This window comes from Bolinopsis microptera, chromosome 7 (genome assembly GCF_026151205.1).
Source record: "Bolinopsis microptera isolate Bmic1 chromosome 7, MBARI_Bmic_1.0, whole genome shotgun sequence".
NCBI classification, from domain to species: domain Eukaryota; kingdom Metazoa; phylum Ctenophora; class Tentaculata; order Lobata; family Bolinopsidae; genus Bolinopsis; species Bolinopsis microptera.
In genome coordinates, this window is record NC_087078.1 from 15,635,579 (window position 1) to 15,651,058 (window position 15,480).

At 38.8% G+C, this 15,480-nt stretch overlaps 2 protein-coding genes across 2 annotated transcripts in view; one reads left to right on the plus strand and one right to left on the minus strand.

Moving 5' to 3' along the window:
* The window catches only part of LOC134818419 (kynurenine 3-monooxygenase-like), a 927,626-nt gene that overhangs the window by 539,116 nt on the left and 373,030 nt on the right, over window positions 1-15,480 (plus strand). The gene's annotated exons all lie outside the window — the stretch shown is intronic.
* Window positions 1-15,480, minus strand: part of LOC134819040 (E3 ubiquitin-protein ligase MYCBP2-like) — a 90,447-nt gene that overhangs the window by 7,164 nt on the left and 67,803 nt on the right. The window contains exons 47-68 of the mRNA XM_063828802.1: window positions 13,289-13,401; window positions 13,064-13,144; window positions 12,803-12,895; window positions 12,456-12,524; window positions 12,137-12,237; window positions 11,855-11,927; window positions 11,544-11,684; window positions 11,201-11,352; window positions 10,835-11,017; window positions 10,501-10,689; window positions 6,865-7,077; window positions 6,415-6,522; window positions 6,023-6,202; window positions 5,708-5,863; window positions 5,291-5,540; window positions 3,589-3,812; window positions 2,939-3,063; window positions 2,560-2,656; window positions 1,945-2,098; window positions 1,146-1,804; window positions 775-921; window positions 291-451 (exon numbers count right to left, since the gene is read on the minus strand). Coding sequence (XP_063684872.1) covers window positions 291-451; window positions 775-921; window positions 1,146-1,804; window positions 1,945-2,098; window positions 2,560-2,656; window positions 2,939-3,063; window positions 3,589-3,812; window positions 5,291-5,540; window positions 5,708-5,863; window positions 6,023-6,202; window positions 6,415-6,522; window positions 6,865-7,077; window positions 10,501-10,689; window positions 10,835-11,017; window positions 11,201-11,352; window positions 11,544-11,684; window positions 11,855-11,927; window positions 12,137-12,237; window positions 12,456-12,524; window positions 12,803-12,895; window positions 13,064-13,144; window positions 13,289-13,401 — 3,669 coding nt within the window. The remainder of the gene's footprint in view (window positions 1-290; window positions 452-774; window positions 922-1,145; window positions 1,805-1,944; window positions 2,099-2,559; window positions 2,657-2,938; window positions 3,064-3,588; window positions 3,813-5,290; window positions 5,541-5,707; window positions 5,864-6,022; window positions 6,203-6,414; window positions 6,523-6,864; window positions 7,078-10,500; window positions 10,690-10,834; window positions 11,018-11,200; window positions 11,353-11,543; window positions 11,685-11,854; window positions 11,928-12,136; window positions 12,238-12,455; window positions 12,525-12,802; window positions 12,896-13,063; window positions 13,145-13,288; window positions 13,402-15,480) is intronic.

Consider the following 15,480-nt stretch of genomic DNA (forward strand, 5'->3'; position numbering starts at 1 on the left):
TGGTTTAGATTAAGAGTTCATATTCTCAATAATAGGACAAGATTAAAAAATACTGATGAAATTGTAAGCATTTGAAAGCATTCGAGCTACAATCCAAAGCGTAACTGACAATTAGCAGCAATCTACACAAAAAATTAATAGTTGAATTATTAAATACTTAATTACAAGCGTTCTATAATAAAAAAATGACGACAACTTGCAGGTGCCTGACAAGCAAAACGTGATGCAACCAGGACAAACTAAATAACTCAATATCTGGCACTGCAAAACAACTCATACCGTCCCCGTACCTGCAAATAAAGGCGTCCGACTGGGTACTGTAGGTGTTCTTAAACTCTATAACCGCACGGCGGGTCTGGGTGTCAACCGCGGCGGTCATCCAGTACAGCTTGACACGGCACATGTTCTCATGTTTACTAATAACAACACTCGCCTCCGCTGCTTTGAATACCTGCCAGGGTAAAGTTTGGCATGTCGGGAATGTTAAAACTAAAAAGGAATGTTAAAACGATTATCACGTAATTTATGTCCACATCATTTTTGTTGTTATCAAGTTATCAGGGGCTATGGAACAGCGGTTCCGACGTGCTATCACTATCAGAAAAGGTACCTGGCCAAAAATAATTATATACTTTTGTTAATACATTTTTTCAGCTTTACTCCTTGACAATTGACAAAAGACATAGAGGCCTTTTGTTGGCCGTGTAGGGGCCAATAATCACCCAATATCTCGACTACTGCTAATTTTTATACCGCCTAAAAAGTCCATATTACCTGGCGCTGATGAGCCTTTGACTTGCGACTGAGATGAAGATACTTATCACACTCAGTACACAAGTACCCGCATTTGTTACAGGAGATAATAGCTTTTGTTCGACTGTCATCGTGGTTCTCACAGTAATCGACCTTTACACTCGCGTCCTGGATATATGAGAGATGTACAGACTACAGGTTATCATGAGAACTGGAAGTTGAAGCAACTCGTCGGTAATTTTCTAATTAGTAATCTTGAAGATTAAAAGTTGTGGGTCATATAAATTCTCGCATTATAACAGACAAGAGGTATTACATATTTGATGAAGCTCTAGAACATCCACCAGTCATAATTCTGGCACGTACTACGATAAAAATATGACAAGTCATACCCTGGTAACAGTGACTGATGACGCCAAGTTATCCTCCATGACGGACAGAGCAGCCAGTGCTAACCACAACCCCCTGTTCTGAGCTACTTTCTCCTCCGACCTACAGTCGTCAGGTATGTGAGTCAAACAGAAAACAATGTAACCCAGGCAGAGTCTAGAACATTCTTTCCATTCCTCCCCGAGGTTCCCCTGGGACATGTCCCGGAGTAAGATCATCACTTCCAGCGCCAGGTCCGCAGCAACGGTTCCCCGGACCCAGTAGTCCGGGTGTTCTAGATTCATTGTAGCACCCTCACCGCTCCTCTTGCCTTTGCTCTTCACTATCAGAACGATAGATTTCATGATGTACGCGAGTAGTTTATTCAACACAGTCATTTTAGGCTGACTTTGTTTATCTCCGGCATCTTTCACGGTACTGTTTACAGGACTTGCGCCTGAGCTGAGCGGATCAGTATCCTCATCATAAGGGAAGCGTGGTATGCAAGTGTTGGTGATAGAACATAGCTTATCGGGTGATATCTGGGATAATATCCTGCGGAGTAACAAGATGACTTGTCTCTGTATCCGTTTGGTGCCCATGTGCAGCAGTTTGAAGACGTCTTGGATCAGAGACTCGTGGATCACGAGGTTGTCACACCCTTCTGCTGAGCCGCTAAGCGCTGAAAAGATCGGGAGTTCGTATGGAAAGTTTAAGTACTTAAGTAATCGTGGTAATGGAGATTGATACATAAATTTATATACATGGTACTGAACTTGATACTGAAACTGTTATTGATAAGAATAGCCATTAGTTTTTTACCTGAGACTAAAGAAAGTAGTTCGAAACAGTAGTCGTCATTAAAAGAGTTCTTATCAGCAATTGACAAGGTCTGCTTCCGAATAGCGCTGACTACGTGCATTAACACTTTATTCTGAGTTTCTGTCAGGTGGGACTGTTCAAACAGTATCGAAACCTGAAATAATATACTCGATGACTGATGACTGATGACTGATGACTGATGACTGATGACTGATGACTGATGACTGATGACTGATGACTGATGACTGATGACTGATCAACTATGACTGAACTTAGCATCGATAACTGCAGACATCATGATTAAAGTTTGTAAAGTTTTGGGATAATTTTACGGCCTGGATGTGAACATTTTTAAAATATAGAAATGTTCAATGTTGTGTACTACTACTATAATTAAATTGTCTGCAGTGATCGATAAATAATGCTTTAGACGTGACGTATTGACGTTGACAGATGAAAATTTAAAGCTCCAATTTGGAAGTTCGATCTGGAATAATGAAAAAATGGAAATACCGAGGATATCAAAAATAAAAAGAGCAATAACTGAACAAACTATAAATATACAATTGTGATTGATTGAGAAAAGAAAACGTAAAATAAAGTGTTTCAATATACCAAATGTTCTTGTAAGTCAGCGGAGGTGTGCGTTACTTCACCTTCTTCCTTGGACACGTCCTTAGTGATGTTCTTCAGAATATCATTCGTCAAAACCCTGAAACCACGTACATGATTATTTAATGGACCTTAATAACCAAATACAGGATTAAACAGATCTTAATAATGGGTCATACAGGGCTTTCATCATGGGCTTGTAACTTTGTAATGAATGAAAAACCAATGAACCTAAAATTATAACTGTATATTGTACCATATCATGATCTTTCATCAATCATCATATATGCTTGTGATGTATGAAAAAGCAATGATCCTAAAATTATAACTGCACAATATCAATGTGTGGGGATTGGTGAGGTGATTGAAGAGAATAACCCACCTGAACACTTGAAGAGCGAACTGCTGACAAGAAGGAATAGCGCTGGTAGGGGCCACTTCCTCCATTCCACCGAACACCACTAATTGTCTCACTCTCACGTGATCTATCTTAGCTGTGAATTCCAACTGAGTGGGGAAATTAGCAATGAGTACTATTTTATAGTTCTGAGTAAATAAATATCATAGTTAAATTTATGAAGGAGTAAGTTTTCAGTGGATGCGAATTTGTATATTCATTTATTGCTTGATTAATTTGTTTTTGTGTTTAATTTATGATTATTTGTATCTGAGATTCTGTGATTAAATTTATTTTGTTGGTTGTAATGTTGTGATATTGCATAATTTATTGTAAATATAATATATGTTTCAGAATTATGTAATGTAACGTGATGGAAATATTTTAAACGGGCATATCCTGTCCAAACCCAGGATGCACTACATGAAGAATTCGTTGTAACTTTGTTTGAAAAGCATTAATAGTTCTTAGGAAATATCACAACTGTGAATAACTATCACACCACAGACCACGTCTTGAGGATTTCGTTAGCAGTTCTAAAGAATTGCAGAAGCTAGCTGATGTTTTGTCACCATCAGCTCAATCTGCGATGGAAGCTATTGTTGTTTAAATGTGATATGAAAAAGTTTGTTTACCTCGATATGACTGTATCCAGAAACCTCAAACCACAGCCATCCATTATGTCGCGTCGATAAGTCCTTACTCGAATGTAATTTCAAGACTTTTGGCTGGTTCCCAACTTTGAGAGAGACTTTTGTTGTGATGAATCCTCGATCCTCCTCATTGTTCAGATGAACTGCCAGAGCATGAATGGATTTGTTGGAGGGTATTTTAATGCCAATCCAGTTGTCCTTGTCTCCTGAAGTATGTCAGCATTTAGTTAATACCGAGTTTAATACTTAATTAATTGAGTTAATATCATTTAGTATTTAGTTAATCGTATTCATAGTAGCAGAGGTTCGCTTAGTACGTGCATTTTGAAAGTACTACGAACTTATGAGTCATGATCTAATCACGTCATTAATTAAACCAACATTAGTTTTGGCCGACTGACTGTCTCTCTCGGTAAATTCATCACAGAGAGTAGCAGAATGTGACCTTTAAGTTTTCGTTTCAATTGTCGCGTCGACAAGTAGTAAGTGACAGTTTAGTTGCTTATATAGACCCATTCCATTGCTATATAAATGTGACACCTCTTAACGAGAAAGAGGGACAAGTATTGTTGACAAAGTAGCGTTTCGATAACGAACATTTGTTAACTTCTCAATTCTCAAGGTTAAACTGCTTTCTTTTTAATAGCCAATTCTTTCATACACGACCATCATGTTTAACTTATATTCAATGTTATTTTTGTAACCAAGGCAGTTATCAATCCCATTATTATGAACGACTTTCAGAGATCATCTATTTTCATGTTTCAAAAGTTGGAGAGAGTCTCTCCTAGTTTATTCTCAAGATTAGGAGAATACTCCACTAAGTTACATTTTGTGGGGCTGACTGGAGACCCCATTAAGGCAGACTGAGAAACACTAGCACTGTTAACTGTCCAGACCCAGTCCAGTGCAATGTAACACCTCCCTGCTAGAGAGAGGCGAGATGAAGACGCAAATGTTATACTTATACTGGCAAATCAGAGAAAATATTTTCTTGTGTTTAAAATCGATGGAGAACAAGTAAGATAACTCCGATGTTAAATAGTCAGCCCACATCAAATCTACTAATTTTTGACTGCCGAACGTCCAGGGCGAATATATAATGTGATCATATCATCAGTGAACAAGCCGACCAACCATTATAACTAGCAGTGTAGAATTCCTAAACTAAAACATTTAAAAGCTAATAATATAGCAGTATCGGAAATATCAGGATATCACATTGAGACGGTGTAAAAGTTAGAGAGAATCTCTCCTATTTTCCTATTTAAGGTTAGGAGATTGCTCCTTTATTTATAACATTTTGTGGGGCTGTCTGGTGAGTAGACCCCTATCAGCCGCCTGAGATACTATGCACTGTTAACTGTCCAGACCCAGTCCAGTGCAATGTAACACCTCCCTACTAGAGAGAGGCGAGATGAAGACGCAAATGTTATACTTATACTGGCAAATCAGAGGAAATATTTTCTTGTGTTTTAAATAAAATCAATGTTCGGTGTGTCGACTGCATTATTTTAAGTTTGATATTTTCACTGCCAGGTGTTTAAACTGAGACTGAGCAAACTCCACATTCCCACCAAATACCTTTAAAACGGCAGATAAAATTCCCACCAAATAACAGCAGATAAAAGAAATTAATTAATTAGATAATTAATTAATCAGATAATTAATTAATCCAACCAACCTGACTCCCAGAAAGTATCGGTCTTCTTATCATGAAGATAAGGTATGAGGGAATCTCTAGAGGAGACCGTCAGCTCAACATCCGCCACGTTAGCAATCTCTACAGATCTGTTGAAAGTAGGAAGAGGGGTCGGACTCTCTCGTCTACTGGCACTTGTTAGTAGACGGTGAATGTGGCTGAACACTTGAGAGTCTTGAAGGAACTTGTGGTCTTCTGGCCGGAACTCCAGGTTCCAACATGATATTGCTACCTGCGGTAAGAGTTAGTAAAACAGTTAGAAGAGTAGGAGGAGTTCCACTATCTTACTTAAAAGTTAGAACATTTTATCTTATCACATTTCAAAGATAAGACATTTTCGTGAGATCTATTTTGATAGATAGGTGCAACAGCAGCCGGCATCAAAATAAAGTATCAAACCTTCTGAATGTGTGAACCAGCTGGGAGGCGAGGTAGCAGGTCAGATAATGACTGCATGACACCTCTAAAGGCAGCACTGACACAGCTGTCGTAGCATCTGATACTGCTGCTGATAGGATGCTGACAAATTGGGAGCAGGCCCCCCTTCTGTCTAGCCTGTGTTTGTCAATTTTAGTTTGATTAATAGCAGTTTTGTTTTAAAAACTACGTCCCAATTGAACTAGTCACGTCGACCAAAGCCAACACGACTTATTTCAAATCAATGACACTGTAATCCAACAAATAAATATCAATCCTATTATTAACTGTACTTACTTCTGATGAGGAGGGATCTGATAGGAGGCCCATATACAGTCTCCAAAGAACACTGTGTAATATAGGAAGTGAGGACACAGTCTTAAGTAGCCAATCTGCTGCTTGTAAGCCATGTGAGACGAGCCACGCTTTCTCGACACCTCTTATCAGCTCTTCTTCCAGGTCTTGTAGTGGTTGTTTCTGTGGGAGACCAGCTTGTGAAACAAAAGGGAACTGTGGTTCAAATTGTGACAAAGAGTGGAATTAGACGGACTCGAAAGTTTACTAATGTTTTGTTCTGACACGCTTGACAGATCACGATGATATTTAATCTTTTTTAGTTTTCTGCAGTGAGTTACACTGTATATTATTTCAAAAGATATGAAATGCCCCAAGAAGGGAAGGGTTTGTACCTGAGACATGAACCCAAACAACCAGCCCCGGTCCAGCGAGATGACTGTAGCTAACTTCCGCAGTTGAGGCGAGGGATTTTGTAAAATATTCGTCCGTTTTGCATCTTTCTGCAATAAAGTTAATTCGAAAATCAGACAATGAAATATAATTTTTTATTAATGAAACAAAATCTATATAATTTGACAAGGATAGCTATTAGCTATTAATGCTTATATATGACATGAAACATGAATGTGCATTGTGAAAACAAGTGTGAGCGCGTGATCAAGCAGCAGAGGCACCATTTAGTTGCAAAAAAAACCCTGCAGCCTTTCTCATTTTAATTGCAAATTATACATATAATGCAGAAAATGAACGGTAAATTATGTGATTTCACAACCACTGTCCGCAACTAAACAGCGCCTCTGACGAGCATAAAAATATAGCCAGCAGCCCGAGAATTCACTGACCCATTTCCCCTTCCTTGGAATGGTGGCAATGGAAAGAGATTTCTGAACGGGTCTGTCTTTGCGGTTCATAATGTGCTGTGATGATGCTATCATGATCGGTTCTACAATGCTGGTAAGGGCGGAGCCGGAGCTATGTCCCACTTCCACCTCATGCCGAATTTTGGCAGATTTCGGGCGGTTTGGTGACTTTGGTCCCGAACTTTGGCGGTGCTCCTTTATTGAAATATTATAATGTGAAAGTTTGATACAAACGTTCCGTGATTAAAAACAATGCAGGAATGAGTGAATCTGATCTATTAAACATGGAAATGCAGAAATTTGACTCTTGAATATAGAACATCAGCTCATAATAGTAAGGGGAAAAGTGGTCGATTTAAGGGTTCCGTTGGATTTAAATGTTCACAAGGATTTAGCAACGGAATATGGTAGTTAGAACCCATACGAACATAATTAGACTTGTCACCAATTTTGTATCTCGACAGAAACACCACTTTTTACCACTTTTTACCACCTTTGTACCACTTTTCTGGTTTGCCAAATATCTTTAGTTGTGAACGTCGTAGAAGGCTGAAAATTAACCTAGAATGTTTATCTTATCAAGGAGTAAAACTTTTGTACAAAAATTTTTACATTGGACAATCAGCTAATTGGATAATTACCAATTAGTTAATTACCAAAAAAAGTGAAAATTTTTTTATTGGCTCAAAATGATTAAAATCGTTTGAAACACGGAGAAATGTAGTTTTTAGAAAAACTTCAAAACTTTTCCACTTAAAAATTTTTTCGAGACTTGGAAAAATTTCGAAAATTTGAAAAAAAATTTTCCGCCAAAAGTGATCGAATTGCATGAAACGTGGATAAAAATGCTTTGCAGAAAAACTTCGAACATTTTTAGATTGGGGAATACTAAAATCATCAATATTTGAAGTTGGAGTTCAGTAAATCTCGGCAGATTTTAGTAATTAGGAATAGCTTAGCGGAAAGGGCTGAACCTGAAAAAGGTTAACCACACAATATTAGAGTTTCATAACTAATTACAATACAACTTTATCAAATTCCACATAAAGAAACAGCACAAAAGGACCATTTAAGATCGAACGGATTTTACCTGCTGTATACTATCATTTTATTGATTTCAATGATGAAAACCTCTCTGTACCGTCAATCTTGCCAATCTATACCGGGATGAATGTACCGGACCTCTTCTTTGCCTCCATAATAATTAGACCCAGTTGTGCAAGAAATGCGATTTCTCACAGGGGCTTCTTTTAACTGTGCACTTTTTGTCACTCTCGCAAGAGGCCCGGTATTATAGGGGGGTATAAAAAGCAAGTGTAAATATACCTTCCATTATCCACTGTGGCTTTTTTGTGTTGTGAATGCGCATGCCGCTTCGTTTGCTATGCAAGATACCTCGAATAACCCCCATATGTCATTGCCAAGGTCGGGATAGAGCTGGAGATAGCATTGAGAGGTTGCTAGAAATAGCTAGACTTAGAATAAACTGGTGGTAGCTGGGTGGTGCTAGCATGGAGGTAGCAGAACGTAGCTACACGGGGTTTCATTGGAGTTGGTTATTTTAATGGCCAAAGAGTGCCGGAACTAAAGTTACTTAAGATTGCAGTTTAGGGGCAGTGCAAACTACGGTGGAGTCAGGGACACAGAGCTACAGTGTAACAGTGCAGGAGTACTGCAAAAGAACAGTGCAAATGATATAGTCTGTAAAATTAAAACGTCGAAGAAGGAGATAAAATTGTGGCTGCAGAGGAGGAGAGGAGCAGGAACCTGATTGTGTTTGGATTGAAAGAAGAGGAGGAAGAAGAGTTTCCTGCTCTGGTAACCACATTTTTGGAAGAGGTGGGGTGATAACTTACTTCCAAGCGACACGGTGGGCTGGAACCAATCAGGTACAGCTATCCGACCTATCAAGATCACCGTCCTGAGCTTTGTTCCGCGACAATTGACCCCCTTACAATTGACCCCCCGACAATTGACCCCCCGACAATTGACCATCATGTAATTACACTGGCGTCAATTGTCGCAAAATCTAGGGCTTAGTACGACAATTGACCCCCCATGTAATTACAATGGAGTCAATTGATCGGGTTAGGGTCAGGGTCCTGGGTCAGGGTTAGGGTTAGGGTCAGGGTCAGGGTCAGGGTCAGGGTTAGGGTTAGGGTTAGGTTTAAGGTTAGGGTTAGGGTTAGGGTTAGGGTTAGGGTTAGGGTCCTGGGTCAGGGTCAGGGTCAGGGTCAGGGTCAGGGTCAGGGTCAGGGTCAGGGTCAGGGTCAGGGTCAGGGTCAGGGTTAATTGTATTAAATTATATTGTCGGGGGTCAATTGTCGGAGGTCAATTGTCGGAGGTCAATTGTCGCCCACCCCTAAGCTTAACAGCCTTTCATCATAATCTGATAGCTAGACTTTATTCTAAGTCTAGTTATTTCTAGCAACCTCTCAATGCTATCTCCAGCTCTATCCCGACCCTGGCAATGACATATGGGGGTTATTCGAGGTATCTTGCATAGCAAACGAAGCGGCATGCGCATTCACAACACAAAAAAGCTACAGTGGATGATGGAAGGTATATTTACACTTCCTATACCCCCCTATAATACCGGGCCTCTTGCGAGAGTGACAAAAGGTGCACAGTTAAAAGAAGCCCCTGTGAGGAATCGCATTTCTTGCACAACTGGGTCTAATTATTATAGAGGCAAAGAAGAGGTCCGGTACATTCAGATACCCGGTATAGATTGGCAAGATTGACGGTACAGAGAGGTTTTCATCGTTGAAATCAATAAAATGATAGTATACAGCAGGTAAAATCGGTTCGATCTTAAACGGTCCTTTTGTGCTGTTTCTTTATGTGGAATTTGATAAAGCTGTATTGTAATTAGTTATGAAACTCTAATATTGTGTGGTTAACCTTTTTCAGGTTCAGCCCTTTCCGCTAAGCTATTCCTAATTACTAAAATCTGCCGAGATTTACTGAACTCCAACTTCAAATATTGATGATTTTAGTATTCCCCAATCTAAAAATGTTCGAAGTTTTTCTGCAAAGCATTTTTATCCACGTTTCATGCAATTCGATCACTTTTGGCGGAAAATTTTTTTTCAAATTTTCGAAATTTTTCCAAGTCTCGAAAAAAAATTTTAAGTGAAAAAGTTTTGAAGTTTTTCTAAAAACTACATTTCTCCGTGTTTCAAACGATTTTAATCATTTTGAGCCAATACAAAATTTTCACTTTTTTTGGTAATTAACTAATTGGTAATTATCCAATTAGCTGATTGTCCAATGTAAAAATTTTTGTACAAAAGTTTTACTCCTTGATAAGATAAACATTCTAGGTTAATTTTCAGCCTTCTACGACGTTCACAACTAAAGATATTTGGCAAACCAGAAAGGTGGTACAAAGGTGGTAAAAAGTGGTAAAAAGTGGTGTTTCTGTCGAGATACAAAATTGGTGACAAGTCTAATTATGTTCGTATGGGTTCTAACTACCATATTCCGTCGCTAAATCCTTGTGAACATTTAAATCCAACGGAATGCCACTTTTCCCCTTACTATAAATGGCAAATAATAAAGCAAAACAAGTAAAAGCTCCGAGATTCGAGAAGTAGTTCTAGAATAAATACTTACCCTACTGCTGGGAAGGACGTTAACTGACATAGAGCGATGCATCTTATTACCAGCGAGGGATACCCCCGAGGTACCAGTGAGCCGGGAACTCATACAGGGAGACATGGGGGTCATGGGGGAGAGACAGGTGGTGCAGGGGTCACACAGCTGGAGGGACCGGAACTTGTTCTTTGTTGATTCAACGTCCGTCTAAAGTGGATTGTTAATTGTTAAGTAGCTTTACTTGAAACAGATCAGGAGACAAATAACCGAGGCGCAGTTCTAATTGGCGCAACGGCTGAACGACCAGCCATAATGATTTTGAGTTCTATTTTATACACTCTAATGCACTTACATCCATAGCCTCTTCAAGGAATGAGATATAATCCAGGCTATCCGGACTGGACACCTCCTTGATTGGGGCAAGGTAAAGGAGGAAGAGAGCGTTCTTGTAGGTGTTACTGAGTTGCTCCTCCAGATCGCTTGTGGAGACGGTTGGGAGGTTTGGGGTGACTTCTATAGGGTACACTGCGTCTCTCTGTCAGGGTGTTTTAGAGTTTAGTTTCATGACAGAAAATTTATGATTGTGATATCTACTGTTTTTTCTAGCTGTGAGTTATAACAGACAGTTAAACGAAAAGCGACCACTTAATCACTATTTCAGATCAACCACAAAAAAATAGGAAAAACGACGACCATTCTTTACTCTAAATTTACTCACGTTGGCATCGTCATTAGGGAGAGGTTCCTGCTTATAGGTCTCAACACACTCACTACAGAGCAAGTACCAGGTACAGAGACCCTTCCCACCGTCACCACACAGTCCTGACCAGCCGTTACAGTAGATACCTTTACCGTTATACCCCATACCACCTGATACAAGGAGTGAGCTACAAATCAGAGAAATACCAAATAATTGTGTGTATAATAAATAGCTTTTATAATCACAGCATTTATTAAAAGATTCACGTTTATAGAGAAAATGGATACAATCATTTCTTATTCTTTCAAACATATCCGTAATTCCCGGTCAGAGAGAAATCCGAGTAATTTAAGTTATTTACCACAGTTAGATTTGCAGCCGGGGTGATGTTTGGACATGTGGTAGGTAACAGGATGAGGGACCTTCTCCCCACACAGTTCACACTGCTCCTTCTCCTCCTTCTCCTCTTCCACCTTGTTATCTGTCTGTGATGTCTTTATACCTGTAGTTGGGTTATGGGTAGTTCGAATGCTTGTAATTTTCTCTTTTTTTATCAATGCATGATTAATGGAACTTGAATGCCAATGGATTTAAAAGTAGTTTTATTTCTTTATTTTGAAAAAAAGAAGACAATGTTATCAGGAAAAATCGAATTATATATATATTACAAACCCTTTTTAGATCGTTTTTTCTTTGGCCTATTTGAGCTATCTTTGTTAGTTTCATCAGTAATTGGAGGAGGTGGCTGAAACGATTGTATTAGTATCAAACTATTTATAGCACTATATAAGAACTAGATAAGCACTATATAAGCACTATATAAGAACTAGAACAACCTCCCAGCCCGGAAAACTGAATAAACATTCGGACATTCCGCCGATAATTTCCAAAAAGCATGCAATCGATTTCGCCAATACACATTGACAGTTCAAATGGTGATGTCTGTTGAGTTACCTTAATCTTGGTAGTGGCACAAGTCATGATGAGATCCTTGACGGAGTCCCACAGTGAACAGAGCATGTTCAGTGATGAAACACTCTCCGTAGCTTCCTCTCCTGATACAGTGACAAATATTACCAAAATACCAAGTAAATTCAATATCAAGCTGTCAATTTCTTCTCCAAATCTTCTATTTCTACTATTTAATTGTATTAAATCTTACCATGATCCCTCTCAGTGTCATAGTATTATTAAAGATTCTAATGAAGTTAGGTATTTTTATTTTATCCCGGAGTTTCACTCAAGACTTCGACTAAAAAGATCTAAATCTTACCGCATTCTGAAGTTCGCTGAGTTGTGTAACTGCTAGTCCGTTTCTTGCAGGATCCAGTTGGATTACGTGCTAAGGAATTTAAGTTAACATATTTCTTTCAAGGTTCGGTAGTCAAATCTTCATTGTAACTGTGCGATTATCCTACCATCATTTTTAACAATTAAGACCCCATTTACTACTACTTAATTAAGATGAAGTATATTAAAAAGACAGAAAGGCACACAATTAAAACATTAAAACACAAATCAGTTGCAAGTCAGAACATGCTAATTAGCTAATTCAGCCTACAGAGATAAGGAAATATAATGGGATTTTCTTTTTGACCCTGTCAAGTGTAAAATTCTTACCGGGACCAGATTTTAACACACTGAACTTAGTATCATAAATCTTCGAGGGTTGACTTTTGTGTCTTTTCAGCTGATCCTGATGATCACTTTCACCTTGCAAAAATGGCGGCAGCTTTACAAGATTTGGCATGCTAAAACAGCAGATAAAGTACAGATTCAGATCATATTCAGAACAGATTCAGAGTAGATTTAAATAACAAAAGAATTCATGCAAGAATGCTCACAGCATGCAGACAGAGAACTGACCCAAGAAACACTTACCGTTTGGTGAAGCAGTTTCAAACTTGATGTAAGCTGCTGCTGCCATGGCATCATCAACAGCTCCATAGTGCCAAAGATAAGCTGATGAGAGACATGGTACCCATTAAAAGACGTTATAATTTGAAATTGATTGATGTTTAACTCCACGCGATATCCATTAAACTATAGAAAAAAATATTCAAACAAATATTCAAAGATAAGAGATGAAGAGAAGCTAATAAATACCTGCAAACACTGTCCGGATAGTATTAGTGAGAGACTTTGAGTTGACACACTTCACTTCTATGTCATCCACAAGATCAGATGTTTCTGACAGGAAGGAAATACTGTATTCTGATCTGAAGGAGAAAATTAATTAAATGATTTGTGTTTCTTGATGCTGGAAAATGCGATTTTCACTCTGTAGTGTAACCCGGCCTGTATACGGCCGGGACTTCACTATCGCAGTTGTATTGCAAAAGTATAAACCCGCCTATTATATTTGAAAACACGCATTACATTGTCGTATATATTGAGATTATTATTTAAGATGACTGGGATCCATTCCCACGGGACCCAGTCTGGTGCCATGTATTACTTGGCTGAATAAGAGGCGTACTTCAAATAAGATTTCACTCCCCACCCCAACATTCCTCAACTACAACAAAGTTTAGATTCAGAATTAGATACATTCATATCATGACCAGAAATAAAGTTAAAAATCTAATTTCGAAGCGGGCAAGGTTCTTTGTTTATATTCTTATATTGTACCGCTCCGTAACTTTTTGTTTATCTACTCTTCAGTAAACATCTATTTATCGAGGCTTTTCTCGCAACGACTTATCCATGTGGCTTTTCGTTTATAACCTAAATCTATTATATTGATGTCAAGATACCGAACACCCTGTAAAAGCTTGTCTCTCTCTCTGTTAACAAGAAGTGTAAAGTAGGTACATGCTAAAATAATCAGTTAGTTTCAGCGTTCACAATATTCGCAATAACTTGGATATTCAGAGTTTAATTATTTAGTGGAAAAAGGAAGGCATTCTTGGAATGGGCCAGCTGTCCACACGTTCCTGGATCTTCATGGTAGGTAGCTTACTGTGCCATACGGTGTATTTAGACATTAGGGGCGTGTCAATTAGTTGCCCCATCCGCACCCCCCCCCCCCCCCGCCCCGAGTGTTGGCGCTCCTCCCCTTTTGGTGCCCCTCCCTAAAATTGAACAAATTAGATGATTTTAGAGGATACGCCGGTTAAATCTCTAAAAAAAGTGTGTTTCCCACATTCAAACGACGATTATGCCCCCCCCCCCCCCCCCCACAGCGGGGTCGGCGGGGCCCTTCGTTACGCCACTGGTGTCAATTAGACTTGAGATAAAATTTTTCTATTGTTGTTGTTGGTAATATACACGGCCATCTTACTATATATAAAGCGAGACGATATATATATATTTATTTATCCGCACCATTTTACTGACACCACGGCATCAACTTTAACACGGGTTTCCGCAAAAATCGTACAAGATATAAAACTGAAACTTTTTTAACTGATTCAAATGCTTTAATGGCCTTCAAATCAGCATGAAAAAATCGAAAATCGGCCAAGGAATAAGAATTTTAGTACCCAAAATTTGGACCCCCAAGTGGTGTCAAAAAATAATTATTTTTACTGGGAGACTTTAGGGTAGGAAACTGATCCAGCCACCAAAGAGCCTTGACACCAGTCTTAAAGGTTTGACGGGTTCCTGCTAGTACATATAATCTTTAATTAGTCTATTGTTTTAGATGTACTCATGGTATTTCTCATCCGTGCGGGAAATTAATCGTCATGCTTCTAGTTCTACAATGTACATGTATTGTATTATATGGTTCCATCGCCATTCAACAGTGCTTTCAATTTTGTTCAACCTTTGGTATCATTTAGCAACTGATGGATCGTTTACATATTACGTAAGCAAGATGTTTGGTCATTTTAGAACCCCCTCCTCATCTGCTAGACACTTTACACATAGCTATTGTAGAAATATTACGTAATATTATGTGAACTATCTCGAGCCTTAACCAAATAAGCAAACCGAAATTCAGAGCAAAATTCACTACCTTATCGAATGCTAATAATTGTTTATCTTTTCAATCTAAGGTCGTATAGAGCTAAAAGAGGCCTGAGTAAGAGTGCGGGGAACTTTAACTCTAATTTTGATGTTACATTGTTTAGAATCTAGATCTATAAAACGGAGTGCGAGTTACCGGGAGCGCCTCGCCATCTTCTTATAATTATATTCCTGCATAGTTTCCTAACTAAGCTCACATAGCTAACTAATAACAGCGTTTTAAGTCAGGCGTCAGCTAAACACCAACTTGTAGTGTTCATTGATCGATTGTCTCAATCGGCTCCCATTAAGATTACATAATATGCACATAGTCAAACAATGGGAGA